The sequence below is a fragment of the Acomys russatus genome, chromosome 19, assembly GCF_903995435.1.
Source record: "Acomys russatus chromosome 19, mAcoRus1.1, whole genome shotgun sequence".
NCBI lineage: Eukaryota > Metazoa > Chordata > Mammalia > Rodentia > Muridae > Acomys > Acomys russatus.
Window position 1 is genome coordinate 18,071,371 of NC_067155.1, and position 17,217 is coordinate 18,088,587.

The following is a 17,217-nucleotide window of genomic DNA, read 5'->3' on the forward strand; positions in this document are numbered from 1 at the left end:
GAAAAGGCCGCTCTTCAAACATTCATGATTGACCCTTCAATGGCTCAGGGTCAGGGGCTGGGCACCAGGCAAGGCTGAGATCCCCACCTGCAGGCTGAGGACAGAGGAGCTGGACTTTCTTGGTGTACCATCTCTCTCCACATGCACGCACGCGCGCGCGCGTGCGCACACACACACACACACACACACACACACACACACACACACACACACGCACGCACGCACGCACGCACATCTCCCTCACAGTGTCATCTCTGCCCCCAGTGGCCCCTGATGCAGATTTTCCAGTGATGGGGCAGCCGCTGCCTTCTCTCCTGTGGACAGAGCACAGGGGAGGGGCCTGTCCTGGAGGGTGAGGGACCCTGGGACCCACTGGCTCCCACATGTCCCGGTGTTGCTTTGCAAGTCATGGAATCAAAACTAGAGTTCAGTAGTAGGGTCCCACGAAGTCCCTGGCACAGTGACGGTGGCACCCCAGTGTCTCGCGGGCTGTGGGAGCGCTGGTGCTCTACTGCCTCCACTGGGCAGGGTGGCCAGGGCTCTTCATCTGGTTCGGTGCTGGCGCATGAGGGGCACGATGCTGGCCGGGGGCCCCGCCTTGGTGAGGAATGGGTGTTTCAGCAGCTCAGCAGCAGTGGCCCGCTGGGCTGGGTCCCGCACCAGCAGGCGGTCCAGGAAGCCCTTCAGAGATGGTGATGCCTGCGGAGGAGCAGAGGTCAGGAGGGCAGGCTCACTTGCTGTGATGTCCCAGGGGCATCTCAGGGAGTGTCAAAGACGTCTCGGGAGTTACCACTGGGCCATCGGGACACGACAACCAAAGGCCCTAAGGCTCGTTCCCCCTACTTTTGTGGTCAGCAAGAAGCTGGGGCAGCCGCTTCCATATGTAAATTCCCCAACAAGACAGCCCTCCAAGTCGGACGAGCTCTGTGGCAGCCAAGGGCTCAGGAGACCCTGCAGCTGGCGGAGGCACCGGAAGTCCGCGCAGCACAGCCTAGCTCCGCTCACCTTATGTAGGTTCTTCAGTCGGGGTGGCAGGTTGTCCCGGATCATCTTCATGGCTTTGAGGGGTGGCTCATTGAAGTAGGGGGGTTCCCCATCCACCATCTCGATCACCATCACCCCCAGTGACCAGATGTCCACCTAGGTGGTGAAGGGACCATGGGCTGATGGGCAGCCAATCCTCTGCAGCCAGGAGGAGAGGCCCCAGCGGCCTCCGCCCCGGGCCTACCTGCGGACAGCGGGAGCCTGCCTGCCCTCCATTCTCAGCCCTAGGCAGCAACACAGCCAGGGCTGCCAAGCGCTCAAGCTCCATTCCTGTTACATCCTGACTGAGATAGTCCCACAGACTCTCATGCCGGCCGCACTCCCTCTGAAGCCTGTTTCAGCTTGTCCGCCCTCATGTCTCATGGGGATCAAGCTTGCTGACCGACAAGGAGAAGACTCTTAGGGCTGGGCAGGACCACAGCCAGAATGACCGTGCCACCCTTTTCCTAGGAACAGCTGCTCCCTCGTAGTCAGCCTGGCCCTTCTAACAACAGGTCATGGGAACTTGGGCCAACTGCACGCAGGCGCTTGGGACTGGGTAGCAGCCTCAGTGGGCTTACCTCTGGCCCATAGGGAAGGCGGGAGATCAGCTCCGGGGCCATCCAGTAGGGTGTGCCCACCAGCGACTTCCTCCGAGGCACCTCCTTGCTCACCTGAGCGCAGAACCCGAAGTCGGACAGCTTCACCTGGGGCAGATGGGGCTGCGGGTCAGACGAGGCTGCCCGCCTGCCTTCTGACACAAGGGCTCCACTGAGCAGCGGGGGTGAGCACTCCTCTGCTCCCTCCTGGCAGGGCCCTCAGGTGTCCCGAGGTTCTTAGGGGACCAAGGCAGGCTTGACTCTGAAAGCCCAGGGACCTTTGCCCCTGGACCAAGGGGAAGCAAGAGATCTGTTCACTGGTTCAAGGGGAACCCAGCCCAGGCTGTGCTTGTGAGAGAAAGCAAGGTCAGAGCGAGAGAGTGAGAGCGAGAGACAGAGAGAAAAAGAAAGACAGAGAGAGAGAGAGCGCGCGAGAGAGCGCACCTCTGCTGTAACTTACTCCTTTGGGGGCCGTGGGCCCTGCTGAGGCTGTCTATGGCTCGTCTGGCCCCCAGAACTCATGTCTCCTTGGACTATGGGTTCTAGATGACTCAACCATGACTCAAGAGTCAGAGTCAAGGCCTCAGTCTAAAAGGGGGGAAGCTAGCATAGCCAGCTTCATACCACAGGGCCAGGCTGCTATGGGTCTGGCCAACCCCATGCTCCCGTCTGGCTTGCTAAAGTGAGGGAAGCGCTTGGGATGACACAAGGCCCAGGAGGGAGGCTGAGCCTTGGATCCACAGCAAACCTGGCACAGGTGTCCACTGCCAGAGTGCCAGGGCAGTGAGGCACTTGTGGGTCCTGCTGGAGTATGCCTGAAGTCTCAGCTCTCAGGAGTCTAAGGCAGGAGTTAGAGGCCAGCCAGGGACACACAGAAGACAGTGACTCAAGACAAATGAACAGCAGCAACAATAACAAACCCAAAGCTACATGTGGGAGCAAGTGGCTCTGTGACTGACTTCACGGCCAGCCTGGTCTGTATACCAAGTTCCAGGCCAGCCAGTGACTAGAGAGTGAAATCCTGGGTCAAAACAAAAACAAATACAAACAACAATGAAGAGGGAAGCATGTAGCCCAAGGCTGTGTACCTAAGGCTGTGTGCCCAGGGCTGTGTAGGCCAGAGCTGTGTGCCCAGGGTTGTGTGCCCAGGGCTGTGTACCCAGGGGTGTGTAGGCCAGGGCTGTGTACCCAGGGGTGTGTAGGCCAGGGCTGTGTACCCAGGGGTGTGTAGGCTAGGACTGTGTATCCAGGGGTGTGTAGGCCAGGGCTGTGTACCCAGGGGTGTGTAGGCCAGGGCTGTGTACCCAGGGGTGTGTAGGCCAGGGCTGTGTATCCAGGGGTGTGTAGGCCAGGGCTGTGTACCCAGGGGTGTGTAGGCCAGGGCTGTGTACCCAGGGGTGTGTAGGCCAGGGCTGTGTACCCAGGGCTGTGTACCCAAGGGTGTGTAGGCCAGGGCTGTGTGCCCAGGGCTGTGGCTGTTGGCCCAAGCCCTTCCTTCCTCTCTGGGCCCGGGCAGGTCTCTCAGCTTCTAGTTCTGTGATGATGGTGCCTCCCGCCAACTCAAACCCCTGCGCTGGGCTGTTCTGTGAGACAGAGCAGCAGTGTTCCTCTAGGCTCTAGAGCAGAGAGAGGCAGACACCCCAGCACCAGGACGGATGGTCTACCCTGACCATGAGCTGAGGGGCCTGTCTGAGACGTCTCCCGAGGATTAACGAGGGACAAGAGCTACCCAGAATGTGGCGGCACTGTTCCACAGGCTGGAGCAGAGGGCAGGAGCCCTCAGCACAGCTTTCTCCTGTGTCCTGGCCCCAAAAAGGGAGCTGCTTGGCTCCGTTCCACTCTCCCATGATGGACTGAACTCTCTGGAAGGCTGAGAAGACAACACCTTCCTCCCTCAAGCTGATCCATGAAACAGATGAGAAGCTGCCTCTCACAGCAGACACCGCCCTCTCACCCGGCCATCGTGGGTCAGTAGGATGGAGTCACTCTTGATGTCTCGGTGGATGACGCCCTGGGCATGGAGCACAGACAGCGCCTGCAGCACAGCCAGGCACACGGCTGCAATCTGTTCCTCGTTCATCCTGCGTGGGCAGAAGGGGCAACTGGGCAGACAGGGCCCTGCTGGGAGTGTCCCACCCTGGGGTGCCAGTGGGGAGCTGAGGGGACATCAAGAAGTCACAAAGACCCGCCTCAACAGGGGTTGGGGGAGCCAAGATACAACGACGCCACCCTCTGCGCCTGGCCTCACTGACCCACCCACACTGAAGAGGGGACTTCATCAGCAGGCTGCCCCGCAGTACCTAGTATGGGTGACGATGTCCGTGAGGGCCCCTCCCTCCAGGAACTCCATGACCACCCAGAGCTCGTCGCCCACCAGGTGGCTGTTGTACATCTCCACCACGTTCTCATGGCGGTAGTCCCGCATGATCACCACCTGAGCAGGGAGGGACACAGTCAGCATGGCACCGACTAGGTACCGCCTCTCCTTTCAGCCCCAGCCAGCCTCCTGCCACCTTCTAGCAGGCTGGACCCGGGCAGACTGGCTCACTCCAGCTGTCCCCTTCTCCAAAGCCAAGAAGACCCGGAAGGCAGCCTGAGACACAGCACGCCATTCTAGGGTGCTGGACGCCTAGCCACCATGTGGGTCCTCTGACCCTGACTGGCTTGGGCTGGTCTTTGAGTCTGACCATCATGGGCACCAAGAGAAATAGACGACAGAGGACAAACAAGTATAAAGAAAAGCTAAGATAAAAGGGGTGCGTGCATGCGTGCGCGCGCGCGGGGCATTAATGGAGAACTCTGAACAAAGGACTGACCGATGACGGAAAGGTCTGGGAGCTAAGGGTCATGTGGGACACTGTTTACAGGGATCAGAGGAGCAAGTTCCGCGTAAGGAGGAACTCCCGGTGCGACTGGAGCCCTGGGATGTAAGGTGAAGGACAGGTGAGGGTAGGAAAAAGTGCTGGGAGACAGGCGGAGCCTGGACAGCCTCCCAGCTGGACCTCAGCGGACCCCTGTAGCAGAGGCACGAGGTACCTGCCGTACCCCTACACACTTCTCTCTGCCTCTGTGACAGATGCCAAGGCCACCAACACCCAGAGCCGGAAGCCTGCGTGGGAGCTAGTTGGGAACAGGAGCTGATGGGGCAAGGAGCTCCTGAGGACATGACAGACGCTGGGGGTGTCTGTGAAGGATTCAGTGTCAAAGGCCCCTGATGTTCAGAGTGTCCGGGGAGGCCTGAGAGAAAAGCTGGGGCAGGAGCCCAAGGGTGAGAGAAAGGGGCTGCACAGAGGTGGGGCTGGAGGAAGGGGGTGCCGGGCTGTGGCCTGGAGCAAGCTATGACAGGTCATCCCAGAGACAGAGACCCCGAGAGAAGAGGGCTGGAGGGATAGCCCAGGCCCAGGCCCAGGCTTAACTGGAACAGAGTCGTGAGCACCTGGTAGGCAGGCACCTCGGGCTGGGGACAGCTGTGAGGAGGGCGGCACCGCGCCCCGGGCCAGCACTACCTCATTGAAGAGCAGCTCCCGCCTCTGCTGCTTGCGCAGGTCCATCTTCTTGACAGCCACCAGCTTGCCGGAGCTGCGCACGGTGGCGATGCACACGATGCCTGTGGAGCCCTCGCCGATCTTGATGAAGTTGTCCAGGTAGGAACGCGGGTCCCCTGGGTCCACCACCAGCTGCAGGGCAGCCCGGAACTGCTCGTGGGACACTCGCTGGGGCTCGCGCTGTGGTGAGCGAGGCCCAGGGGGCCCGGGAGCAAGGGGTGCAGCAGGGACAGCGAGGGCACGTGCTGGGGGGGCCAGCTGGGGCTCAGAGGCATGGGGGCCCAGCGATCCGGGGCCAGGAGCACCACGGGCTCGGGCGGGAGGGCGGGAGGAGGAGGGCTGAGGGGCGGACAGGCCTGCAGCTGAGGGCCCATTGGGTGCCATGCTGTGTGGCTCCCCCTGCAACAGAACAAAGAGGCGCTGTCGGTGGAGAGGCATTAACTGTCCACTCAGGGTGACAGGCTCAGCATGAGACACACACAAGGGATGGGGATGTGGCTGGGAAGGGAAGTGGGAGATGGGTTACCTGGGCACCCCGCGGCGGGTGGTCTGTGTCAGCCCGAGGGTAAGTGTTAAAGGGCCTGCCAGCCGCTAGCTTCGCACCACTGGCCAGACTGGCAGGCTGGGGGGTGCTGACATCGGGCCCAGAGAGGGGCCGCTTATCTCGAGAGGCCTCCTGAGGGCCTCCTGAGCCCTCCCTCGAAGACTTGGGCCTCTTCTCTGGCCCCACCCGCCTTCTGTCACCACTGCCACTGCCCGCCTCGCTGTGGCCTGTGGCCCGGCTTCTGCCTCCAGCCTTGTCCGGGCCCGTTCTGGCCGGCGCTGCCCGTTCCTGCGGCAGTCCGTTCTCCTGGTGGGCGCGGGCAGGCGGTGGCGGGCTGTCTCTGCGCAGGGAGTTGGAGCGCGTCACCGACATGTTCTCGAACTCGTCGAGCAGCAGTGTGAGGGCCCCATCCTTGACACCTTTGTTGCCCCGCACGATGGTCTGGGGTCCACGCAATGGCAGGGTAGGGCCAGGAAGGAGGGGACACGGGCCGTGCGCCCGACACAGAAACGAGACAATACAACACAGAAACAAGACAGAGACGAGTGAAGTGATGTCATGGTGATGATGGCGTGGGGTGACAGGGACCCTGCAGGGCCCCAGGAGCTGGTGTCATGCCCACTACACTCTGGGGGGCCCCCCACCAGTGCCTCTTGACTCTCCTTGGCTCCCAGCCTGGCAGCAAGCTCTGCCCTGTGGACTGGGGCGAGGGAGGACCCAGCCTGTAATCAGTCCCCAACAGCTGCAAATTACAGGCCACTTGGCTCAGCACTTCCTCCCCTGCAGGCTGCCAGCATCATTAACCCCCAAACCACGCGCCCTGATCCCCTAGGGCAGAGGATGGGGTGTCGAGTAGAAAGCCCACAGCCTAAAGTCAAGGCCTAGGAGCTGCGGGGCAAATGTCAGCTGGAATAGAGGCTGAACGCCAGCGCTCACATCTGTCCCCACTGAGCTGTGGTCTCCTTGGCTTCTCTATGCGCTGAGCCGCGGGCACACAGACCGCCCCTCCACTACACCAGCTGCGCCCATCCGCTCTCTGCCCTGACCACAACCTACATCTTGCAAATGTCTCCACGGCTGTCCTACTCCCCTCCCAGAAGTCTCTGATCAAAACATACGCCACTGAGGCCTTGCTATCACCTAGTTTAAATGCCAGCCCACACGTCACACACAGTCCTTCCTCGCGCTGTGACCCCTCACACAGTTCCTCGTGCCGGGGTGGCCGCCAACCATAAATGTACTTTTGTTGCCACTTCATAACTGTAATTTTGCTGCTGTTATGAATCGTAACGTAAACATCTGACATGTGGCACCCAAAGAGGTTGTGAGCCCCAGCTCTAGGCCCTTGGTGCCAGCTGACACGGCTGCACACCTGCATGCTGCCTCCCCTGTGAGCTTCCCAAGGACTGACTGCGCATCCCGCCTACGTCCTGGCCCTAGATCAGTGTCCATACCAAGAGGGGGCTTTGCTAAAGGAGGGACTGGAGCAGGAAGGACAGAGGCGCGCTGGGGAGCTGCCTGCACTGCCCTCAGGACCAGCACAGCCTCGGATATGCTGAGCCCACAGGAACCACCTGCGGCCACAAGACTCCGAGTGGCCTGCTGCGGCCCTGGTTGCCTGCCTGCCCGGAAGCCTGGCCCTGTCCAGGGAGCCAGGGAAGGTGGGTGTTGGGTTTCAAAGCCCAGACAAATGGCTACCTGAGTTCTCCCAGCATCCCTCAGTACCTACTGGCTACTGGGCCTTTTCTGACCAGCACCCACTGCCTTGTACCCTCAAGTTCTCTGGCCCAGGGGCTGGACTGCCCTCCTCCCGATGCCTTCCCTATGATCCAGCCACCTGGCTGAGGGGGCCTCCTCCCTTCTCCCCTCCTGCCCACCCCACGGTCCAGCTGAGGGTCCTGTTCTGCTTCTGGGTATGCAGGCTCTCCCTCACATCCAGTGGACGTCCTCCCCACCACGCCGAGGAGCAGTCACGTCCTTTTTCATTTACCTTCTGATTCAGTGGGTCCCTGCCGGGCTTTGCTATTAGAACCCGGGGTCAAGCGGTCAAGAACCTTGGGCGTGCAGGCAGCACTGGCTAACAACAAGCGACCTGACCTTCTCCTTGCAGGATTTGGGGGTGGGGAGCAGAGGTGAAATTTTGGGGACACCTAGCACGGACAACGAACTGTATGAAATGGCCACAGATCCCTATCGGGCATGGCGGTGGGTAGGCTAGGGTGGGCTGTCTGGGCCCATGGCGGGTCCTACTTCAGAACCGGCAGGTACTACTGGCCTCCAGCTGGCCTGGGTCATGAGAAGCCGTTCGGATTCAGATGACAAGGACCTTTCTGAGCAATGGGGACAAGCCAAGGCTCTCACATGACCGCAGGGCCACAGAAACGGCAGAAGGAGCCGAGTCTGGGCCCGATCACACTGCTGATTTGTGCCTCTTTCCTGCCAGACCCAGGCTGGTGGCTGGGAGGGGGTGAGTCAGCTGCTGAGCCAGGCACCAGCCTGCTGACCACAGGCACACCCGACTTCACCCACTGGAGACAAACCTGGCTATACACCCCTGGGGCCCACCACCCTTGGCATGAGTCCAAGTCAGGAGGTGCAGCAGGGGCCTGCGTGGCTGGTGTGCTGCAGACTGAGGCGGGGGTGGGCTGGGGAATCTTGGATCCAGACCTCAGGTCTCATTCAACTCTGCCATTGCCCTCAGTGCTTCCCGGGAGCCGCAGCTTCTGCCTCAGCCACTCCCCAGCCCAATGCATGCAGCCTCTGTGTCCCCTACCCAAGCCTAGATGCTGACTGGGGGACAAGCACTGAGAGATCAGGGTTGAGTGTGTGGTGCTGGGGCAGGAGTGGAGGTCAGGGGTCAGCATGGCCTTCCCAGATGACACTGGACTAGAGGCCAGAAGCAGCTGAAGGGCTGGGCCACTCTGGCAGCGGGGGCGGTGGGGTACAGTGGTGTGCTGATGGCTACCTTGGGGGCTCCAGGCTGGATGGAAGTGATGCAGGCAGGGTCGATAAGAGGCTTAGGTCGGCGCGCCGACTCCTCAATCAGGCTCTGCCACTGGCGGGGCAGCCCCGTGAACTTCTGCTCATGCTGGTCGAAGCCTGTGTGCACGCGGTGCTCAAAGTTGGATGGAGCTGAGATCTCCACTCGCTTCTTCTTCTTTCCAAACATGGCTCCAGGGCCTGAGCACAGTGAGTGTGTGAGTGCTGGGTGGCTTGGGCCCTTCCAGGCACCTGCAGGAGGGAGCACACGGGAGCTGGGACCAGCGACCAGCGGCAGGTGATCTGCCACTCACTCAGCCCTTCTCTAGTTCTTGCCTCTGCCCTGGGTGGGCTCAGCAGCCCTCCCGCACACCAGCAGGGGGCAGCAGCCTCTTCCTGCCCTGGGTGGGCTCAGCAGCCCTCCCGCACAACAGCAGGGGGCAGCAGCCTCTTCCTGCCCTGGGTGGGCTCAGCAGCCCTCCCGCTCACCAGCAGGGGGCAGCAGCCTCTTCCTGCCCTGGGTGGGCTCACCAGCAGGGGGCAGCAGCCTCGTCCTGGGCCCACAGCTCAGCTGCTTTTGTGGGTTCCTATTGAGCACCGGGAAGGTCAGGCCTAGCTGTCCCTACTTGGAGCCCCAGAGACCTCACACAGCCTGGCCCACGACCTTCACACCAGCGGTCTTGCTTCAGGGCCTTTGCACAGGCAGCTCCCCTGCCGGGAGCACCTTCCTCCCCTGTTATCCCAAGAGCCCTTCCCTCCCCTCCTTCCCTCACTCTCCTCCCCCAGTTTCTGCTTCAGCATGAATCCTTTCCGATGCCCTTAGCCTGTGGGGAAGCTGCTGTGCTTCCTGTGTGTGGTGTGTTAGGTCTGCCCAGCCCACCACAGTCTCCCTGGTCCTGCCCCTGGGCACCAAAGTGTACAGTGACCAGTGCCCATCTCCAATCTGGCCACTTCAACCAGTGGCTACAGACACATGGGATGCCCCCAACACTGTGACATCTCTTGTCTTTAGGGCCTTTAATTGGGCACTGAGGTAGCACCAGCCAGAGCGCTCAGCAAACGCTGGTCAGGAATACAAGGGCAAGCCAAGCATGGTGCTGCGCACCTTTAATTCCAGCACTCGGAGGCAGAGACAGCTGGATTTCTGTGCACTCAGGGCCAGCCTGGTCTACATGTTGAGGTCTAGGCTAGCCAAAACTAGAGAGATCCTGTCTCAAATAGGGAGTGAAAAGCTGGAGAGATGGCTTAGCAGGCTGCTCTTCCAGAGGCCCTGGGTTCAATCCCCAGCTCCCACACGGTGGCCCACAACTGCATGTGGCATCTGACGTCCTCTTTTGACTTTCAAGGGCACCAGGGTGCATGTGGTGCAGACACACAGGCATCAGACAAAGCATCCATACACATAAACGTTAAAAGCCAATCATGATTTTAAAGGTAAATTAAAAATAAACAACAACAGTAACAACAGCAACAAAGAATCAAGCTGGGCCCAGCCAGGGGCACAGGCCTGCGATCCCAGCCACCCAGGAGGTGGAGGATGGAAAGTTCAAAGCTTTCCCAGGGCAGAGAGTGAATTCAGGCTACTCTGGTCACGTGGTGAAGTTGTCTCAAATCGAATAATGACAAGGCCTGGGCTGTAGATCAGTGGCAGAGCTGTCCAGCAAGCGGGGGGGCCCCAGTGCCTGTCCCAGATGAAGGACAGGAAGATGGCGGCACCCCACAGAGAGCTTCAGTACTGATGGAGGCCAGGCAGCCTCGAACCCTTCCTCTGCTTCCCATGACCTGTGAGCCCCTTGCGCGGGGGAGGCTGGCCCCGTGGGAAGGGCCTGAGGTCACACAGACCTGGTCTGAAGCTGGTTGGGCTAGAAACACCCTTGTGTGGGTGATGTCTCCTCCTGAGGCTCGGAGTTACTCATCTGTAAGCCAGAAAGAAAAGACCCATCACTCACTCAGTCACTAGCACCCAGTGCACCCTGGCTGACAGTGGGACATAATGACACCCTAGGCAGCCTGTGACCCTCTGAGGTATCCACATGGGATGGTGACAGGGCACACTGGTAGGGACCCAGCCCAGAAAGTGCTACCCAGCCACGGAGGGACTGCAGGTGTGTGAAGGGCGCACTTCCTATAGGAGGCACTCCTGAGTGGAGGCCCAAGCACCAAAGAGTGCCAAACTGGACTTTCATCTTCCTCCTTCCTGGCTCCACGAACCTGGCTGAGTAGTGGGCAGGCCCAAGGCCAGCGCCCAGCCCCAGCCCCAGTGAGAGTCTGCAGTAGAAACAGCTACAGACAAGTATCCAGGAGCCCCAGCCGGCTTTCCCAGTCTCCACACAGCTTTCTTTCTTGGGAGCCACCAGCTCAGCCCACAAGAAGGACATTAATGGGCAGCCAGCCAGGGAAACCGGTTTGGCAGCACAGCACAGTGAGAGGCAGGTGGGGGACTCAGCAGCCAACCTGTCTCAACTGGTCCCAAGAGGCCAGCAGGTGGCCAGCCCCCTAGCCTGGACAGGGCTTTCCCAGCTGGTCTAGTTTCTTTGCTTGACCCAGGTCCGGGGGTTCTGGCTGAGGGCTGGGCCAGCTGGGGCCCAATGGGCACCTCTGGGTTCTCAGCGAGGCACAGCGCCATGCACCCTGACCTCTGTGCCAGGGCTGCACAGCCCTGCTTGGTGCTGAGCTGCCTCTACAAGGCCAGCCCTGGCACAGCTCACGCTGCCTGGTGCGGTGTGGAGCCTGCGGCCCCCTGTCCCCTCATCCAGCTTGCTCTTCATCTTGAACTTTAGGCTCTACTCTCAGTTCCCTCCTCCCACACCCAGGGAGCCCCAAGGCAGCTCCCAGGTTTGGCAGAAAAAGGGGTGGTGATGCACGTGACCTCTCACTAGACACAGGGAGGAGCTCAGGTTGGATAGGGTGGGGGAGCATGTGGCCGTGGGACCCCATACTCCACAAGGCTGCCTACCCCCACCCATTAACCCCCACTTGCATACTGCAGCCACTTGTGACCCTGCAGGAGCAGGCGCGGAAGGGCACACCTCCGGATGTTTGCCTGGGCCACCCCTTTCCTCTGGAGGCATATGGAGGGAAGGACAAACAGAGGAACTGGCCATGTTTACAGTGACTGGTGCAGGCGCCACCCAGGCTAGCTCACAAGTTCAGAGCCCTGCAGCCCAAGTCTGACACCCCAGCTGATGGCTAGCTAGCCCTGCATGCCCTCATTTTTATATCTGTGAAGATTCAGCTCGTGCCAGGAAGCTCAGCGCGTGACACCAGGGAAAGCTCTGCACTCTGAGCCCTCAGTTTCCTCTTGTTAGGAGGGTGGTGACAGTAGCTGCTTCCAGGAGCTTTTACAAGGAGTCACACAGAACACAACCGAGCAAGGCAGGGAAGGCCTGGCCCAGAGTCACCAGTGCTGAAGCTTCCTCAGGCAGTAAACGCTCAGCGCTGTTCACATAATGACAGTCAGCAGGAACGTGCGCCTACTGTGTGCCAGCTCTTTGAACCACTTTACCCAGCATCCCTCAAGCTTTGCTCCTGACCCACAAGCAGCCGTCATGAGCCCTGTGTCCTAACTAAGGAAAAAGAGACCTAGAGGCCCCTTACCGTCCATGGGCAAAGCCAGGGTAGAGCAGGCCACTTTCCCTGCTTCTGGCACACCCTGCCAATGACAGCTAGCCCCATGCCGCCTGCATAGCCCGACGACAGAAGCTCCTTACGCCAGCTTTCTGGTGTGGAAACTGAGAGGAAAGCCCTTGTGCAGGCGCAGAGCCAGGGAGAGGCTGCTAGGATTGGAACCTAGGATGGTGACCACAACAGGCTGCGATCTTACCTGCCTGCGTCGGGTAAGGCTGGTCTTGGCCACCATGCTGCCTCCACTTGCCTGGTTCCGACCTTGCCTTTCCTCTGCTGTGCTGCCACTGCAGGCCTGGCCTTCGCCTCCTGACCATAGCCTGCCCCAGGCCCTTGGGAGACGGCCTTCGAGCCCGCTGGCCACAGAGGACGCCTGACAACCTGTGCCTGCCAAGCGCACTTCACTCTGCTCTAGTGCTGACATGCCATGAGGGAACCTGCGGCCTAGGAAGTCATCAAAACAATCCCCCTGCCTCCCAGAAACCCCGGGGCAGTGGTTGACCCAGTGTTGGAAGACTCTTGTTGGGCCCTAGAGGTAAGGGGTGACTGGGTACCCCGGAAGAGTGGCAGATGGAACAGCACGGCAGGGAGCTGTACACTAAAAACTGTATTTTATTCTGAAATTCTTATTTCAGTTTTTTGTTTTTAATCTATTGAATTCTTCAAGTTGAAGGATAGTCCTGTTTCCCGGTCACCCCCCCCACCCCCCGCCACATGCACCCCTTCCCTCTTGCTCCACTCTCAGCCTTCCCTGAGGCAAATGCTTCCACCTCCCATACTCCTGAAGGGATGAGCTGCCAGCTCCAAGAAAGGCCTCCCTGCCTCAGTGTACCCTCTGCTGGACTGAGCTGACAACGGAGGGGTCTGGCTCCCGCCTTCTTGAGCCCTGTCAGCTCTGGCTGTCCATCCACAGCCCCTGCCTGTGCCATGGGGATGCGCTCCACTCTCCCCAGCCTCCTGCCGGATCCTAGATGGCCCCAGGTCCTTCCTCGTTAGAAGGTGACCTGTCACAGCTGCCACACCTCCACCTACTTAGCAGCCCATTTGAGTGACAGCTGAGGTGGGGCCTGCCCAGCCCACAGCTCTGCAGGGCTCACACTGTCAATAAACCAGGTCCACCCAAGGTCTGCAGGGCAGATTTAAGTTCTGAGAGGACAGAAAGACAGGCTCAGAGGCTCCTGCAAAGGGAACTGTCAGTCAAGTCCTCACTGCATGAGGCCCTGGAAGATGAGCAGCCAGGTTAAAAAGGGCCTGGAGGCACCTACTTGTTGGACACAATCCAAGTGGCCTGGTAGCCACAGTGGGACAAGTGGTGGGGCAGATGGGGCGGAGGCTGTGGGCCACAGCAGGGGCTGGGAGGATCTAGGCAGGGAAGGGGCAGGAACGGGATCCAGCGGAAGATAAGGTGGACTGGACGTCCTGCGGCCTGGGGGGGTGGGGGTGGCAGGGAGTGGACAGGCTCTTTCGAAAGACCAAGGTGGCAAGACGGCGCCAGGGCATGGACCATGAATGCTGCAGGCCAGGCTAGCTTGGCGCAGCTTCCCTCAGCACCCTCCTACCCCGCAGCCTGTCCACGGCGGTCGGCCTGCTACACCGGTGGCTCACCCAGCTGGAGCTCTGGCATATACTGGTCGCCATGGTCCCCAAACAGACCTAGGAGAGGGAGAGTCCTCTTCCTTTCTGTTTCACAAACCAGGAAACTGAGGCCCACAAAAATGAAATCACTGCCTAGGGCCACCTAGCTCCAGGTCACAAAAATACCTGCTATGCCCCACAAAGAAGGCCTTGTAACACCCTAGCAGGGCTCTGCTTCTCAGCGGTCCTTGCTCCAGCCAAGGCCTCCACTCCATAGGAAGCACCCAAGGGGTCCACAGCCAAGAGCAGGGACAGACAGAGACAAGTGCTGGCAGTGACCAGGCTTAAGAGCAGAGAAGCAGCTATGAGGAGGGGATGCTAAGCCAGTGAGCTGCTCATATGATTCCAGTGGTGACCACAGTCCTGCCAGCAAGACTTGCACGCCTCACACGCCTGTGCCCCTCCCTCTGCCGTCCTCAAGCCGAGCCACACACACTGGACACATCAGCGCCTGCCACAGCCTTGCACCTGTAGAGCCTTCTGCCCACAACTCCCGGCTGACTTCTTAACATTCAAGACTTCTCAAGTTTAGAGGCAGCCAGGTGGCTGTGGCACGTGTCTTTCATCTCAGCATGCAAGAGGCAGAGGCAGGAAGTTCTCTAGGTTCGAGGCAAGCCTGGTCTACAGAGTGAGTTCCAGGACAGCCAGGACTGTTACATAGAGAGACCCTATCTCAAAAAAACAAAACACAGAACAAGCAACTCAGAGATACTATCTTGATCCCTAACAAAACCGGGGTGCAGCTTTCTACTTCCCCATGACCCTCATTACTACCTGGCACCATACACCTTTGACACCCCCTCCCCCCATCCCTGCCAAGTGGTTCCCTGGTGCCTTGAGCAGGGTCTGGCACACAGTAGATAATCAGTGAATCCTGGGGGTGTCAGTGATGAGTCTGGACCATGATGCACAGGGAAGGAGGTGAGGCAAACAGGATTCTCCAGAGCCTCTGTCCCAGGCTGCCTGGGCATCGCCCTCGACACCTAGGACTCCAGTCAAGGAGCCCAGTGTGTCTTAAGCAGGACCGTGCTCATCCCACTGCGAGCTGCCACAGGGCCTCACACTACAGGGAGGCCCCGCTGTCTAAGCCATGGCCTTGGAGGAAACCTCAGGGCAGCTCTGTGCTGCAGCCACAGGTACGAGCCCAACCCCTGGCAATGGTTCCCATAACAGGGACAGCCCTACCAAGTGATGGCTCAGAGACAGTGCTCTGATGCTAGGAAGCCATTACAGCTGCGCTCTCATCAGCTGGCCAGGACAGCAGCCTTCCCGAGGAAGCCGTGCACAGGGTGGGCCCAGGGGTGCCCTCTCATCCTGGGCAGCAGCCTTCCCAAGGAGGCCGTGCACAGGGTGGGCCCAGGGGTGCCCTCCTCATCCTCTTTCTAAGCTGCCAGGGAGGCGTCTTCTTGAAGGTCTGTCACAATTACCCTTCTCATTCTGCCTGGGTGGTCTGCTATGGACGTCTTCTTTCTGCTAGGACAGTCTCACTAGCACAGGGCCCCTCTCTCTCTCTCTCTCTGTCACTAGCACAGGGCCCCCCCCCTCTCTCTGTCACTAGCACAGGGCCTGTGTCCCTCTCTTTTGGTCACTAGCACAGGGCCTGTGTCCCTCTCTCTTGGTCCCTAGCACAGGGCCTGTCTCTCTTGGTCACTAGCACAGGGCCTGTCTCTTTCTTGGTCACTGCCCAGCACAGGGCTGCCTCAGTACAGCAGCTCTGCGGGCCCAGGTGCTGCCTCAGCCATTCTCCCTGATGTCTAAGCTCTGTGGCCCTCAGATGGCAGCAGTCCCCACCTGCTGGGAACACCTGGATGGCACAGTAAGGCATGCAGAACAGGGTCTGGCCACGCCCTCACACGGGCTGCTATTAGTGCACACACTCTCGTCACATCACAGGCCGTGCAGCAGTAACCCAAACAAGCCCATGGAAAGATGGACAGACTGGGCACCCAGATACATGCAGTTACCCCGAAAAGCCTGACTAGCTGGAGATCAGAGTCACGCACACTCCATCTTACGGCATCCTGAGCACCTGAGTGGCAGCTGTCATGGGGCCTAAGCTGGGCCACTGCCCACTGTGCAGTGTGAGGAGCTGAGCTCTTGCCCCCCACGCACAGGCGCCAGCACAGCCTGATGGAGGAAGCTGAGGAGGCACCGAGACAATGCAGGGAAGTAGCTTCTGGAAGGAAGGGCTGGGGTCCCTGAACAGTCTGCTGTTGACCCCTCCAAAACACGATGACCTCCACCCTAAAGAAGCAGCGGCTCCCTAAAGACACCTGTAGTCACACCGCAAGAGCTGGGCTACATTACCGGCCCCAGCATCTATCTCCGCAGGCGCAGGGCTGCACGTGCACGCACGATCCCTGTGCCTCACAAGCGTCCTGACTGGCTAGAGCAGCTAGACCTGCTGAGGGACTGGCTGAGGCCTACAACTGAAGCTACATGATTAAACCCTAGGACCCACACGGCCACAAGCCCACGCACAGTGAGTAGTGAGCCCCCAGCGTCCGACACCAGGCCACTCAGCTCACCAGGAAGGAAGATGTTGGCACGGAGGCTCAGGGGCTTGTGCTCAGACACCAACAAGTGTCCAGGAGCCTGCCACCTCACCCGTGAGAACAACAGTCACCCACCCCAGGACCCAGGAAAGGTGTGGCCCATCTCACGTCTGGCTCCAGTGGCCAGTCCCACCCTCCCTAGAGGACAGGGTTGCAGGCAGCCAGCTTACCTCCACCATCCTTGTCCCACTTCCCGACCTCCTCTCTCCAGGGGCAGCTGCTAGTGCAGAGGGCAGGGACAGGCTTCAGGGCCCCTGAGACTCGCCAGCTGGCTGTGCACCCAAAGCTCTCTAACAGTGGTGGGGACACAGCCTAGGCCTGGTAACAGTTCAGCTGGGGCTGGGGCTCCTACCCACAGAGGGCGGGAAGCAGGCAGGTGGGAGGTGCGGCTGGAGCCAGTGGCCCATAGCTGTGGGACAGAGAGGGCAGGGTTGGCAGGGACCCCAGCCACAGCCTGGTCTCAGCAGGACTTGCCTCCATTGCAGCAGGCACACCCATCTTACTAACTCCTCCTACACACACACACACACACACACACACACACACACACACACACACACACACACGCGATAACAGAGGCCCAGGAAACCAGGGCTTAACTAGGCTGCACACCAGAGAGTGGCTTTGGGGACCAGTGGGTTGGAAACGTTGGGGGAGGAGCTAGGTACAAAACAGGCTGAGGTACCCTGGGTTTGAGGGCTGGGCGGGTAATC

At 60.0% G+C, this 17,217-nt stretch overlaps 1 protein-coding gene across 1 annotated transcript; it reads right to left on the minus strand.

The window, feature by feature from the left end:
• Positions 1–224: 224 nt before the first annotated feature.
• Positions 225–16,929, minus strand: Pak4 (p21 (RAC1) activated kinase 4). Its single transcript, XM_051162701.1, has 10 exons — positions 16,675–16,929; positions 10,535–10,606; positions 8,677–8,945; positions 5,694–6,152; positions 5,129–5,566; positions 3,923–4,056; positions 3,577–3,703; positions 1,605–1,730; positions 1,006–1,140; positions 225–699 (listed from the first exon to the last, which is right to left on the minus strand). The coding sequence occupies exons 3-10, from the start codon at positions 8,878–8,880 to the stop codon at positions 544–546; spliced, it is 1,779 nt and encodes a 592-aa protein (XP_051018658.1). The 5' UTR covers positions 8,881–8,945; positions 10,535–10,606; positions 16,675–16,929; the 3' UTR covers positions 225–543.
• Positions 16,930–17,217: the final 288 nt, after the last annotated feature.

Bases quoted from the DNA above. Each gene is read 5' to 3' on its own strand.
- Pak4 (XM_051162701.1), bottom strand. From the start codon at position 8,880: ATGTTTGGAAAGAAGAAGAAGCGAGTGGAGATCTCAGCTCCATCCAAC. The intron at 3,704-3,922 runs GTACTGCGGGGC...CTGCCCACGCAG, and splicing joins GACATCGTCACCCATACTAG to GATGAACGAGGAACAGATTG. The intron at 1,141-1,604 runs GTAAGCCCACTG...TTCACCACCTAG, and splicing joins GCCTTCCCTATGGGCCAGAG to GTGGACATCTGGTCACTGGG.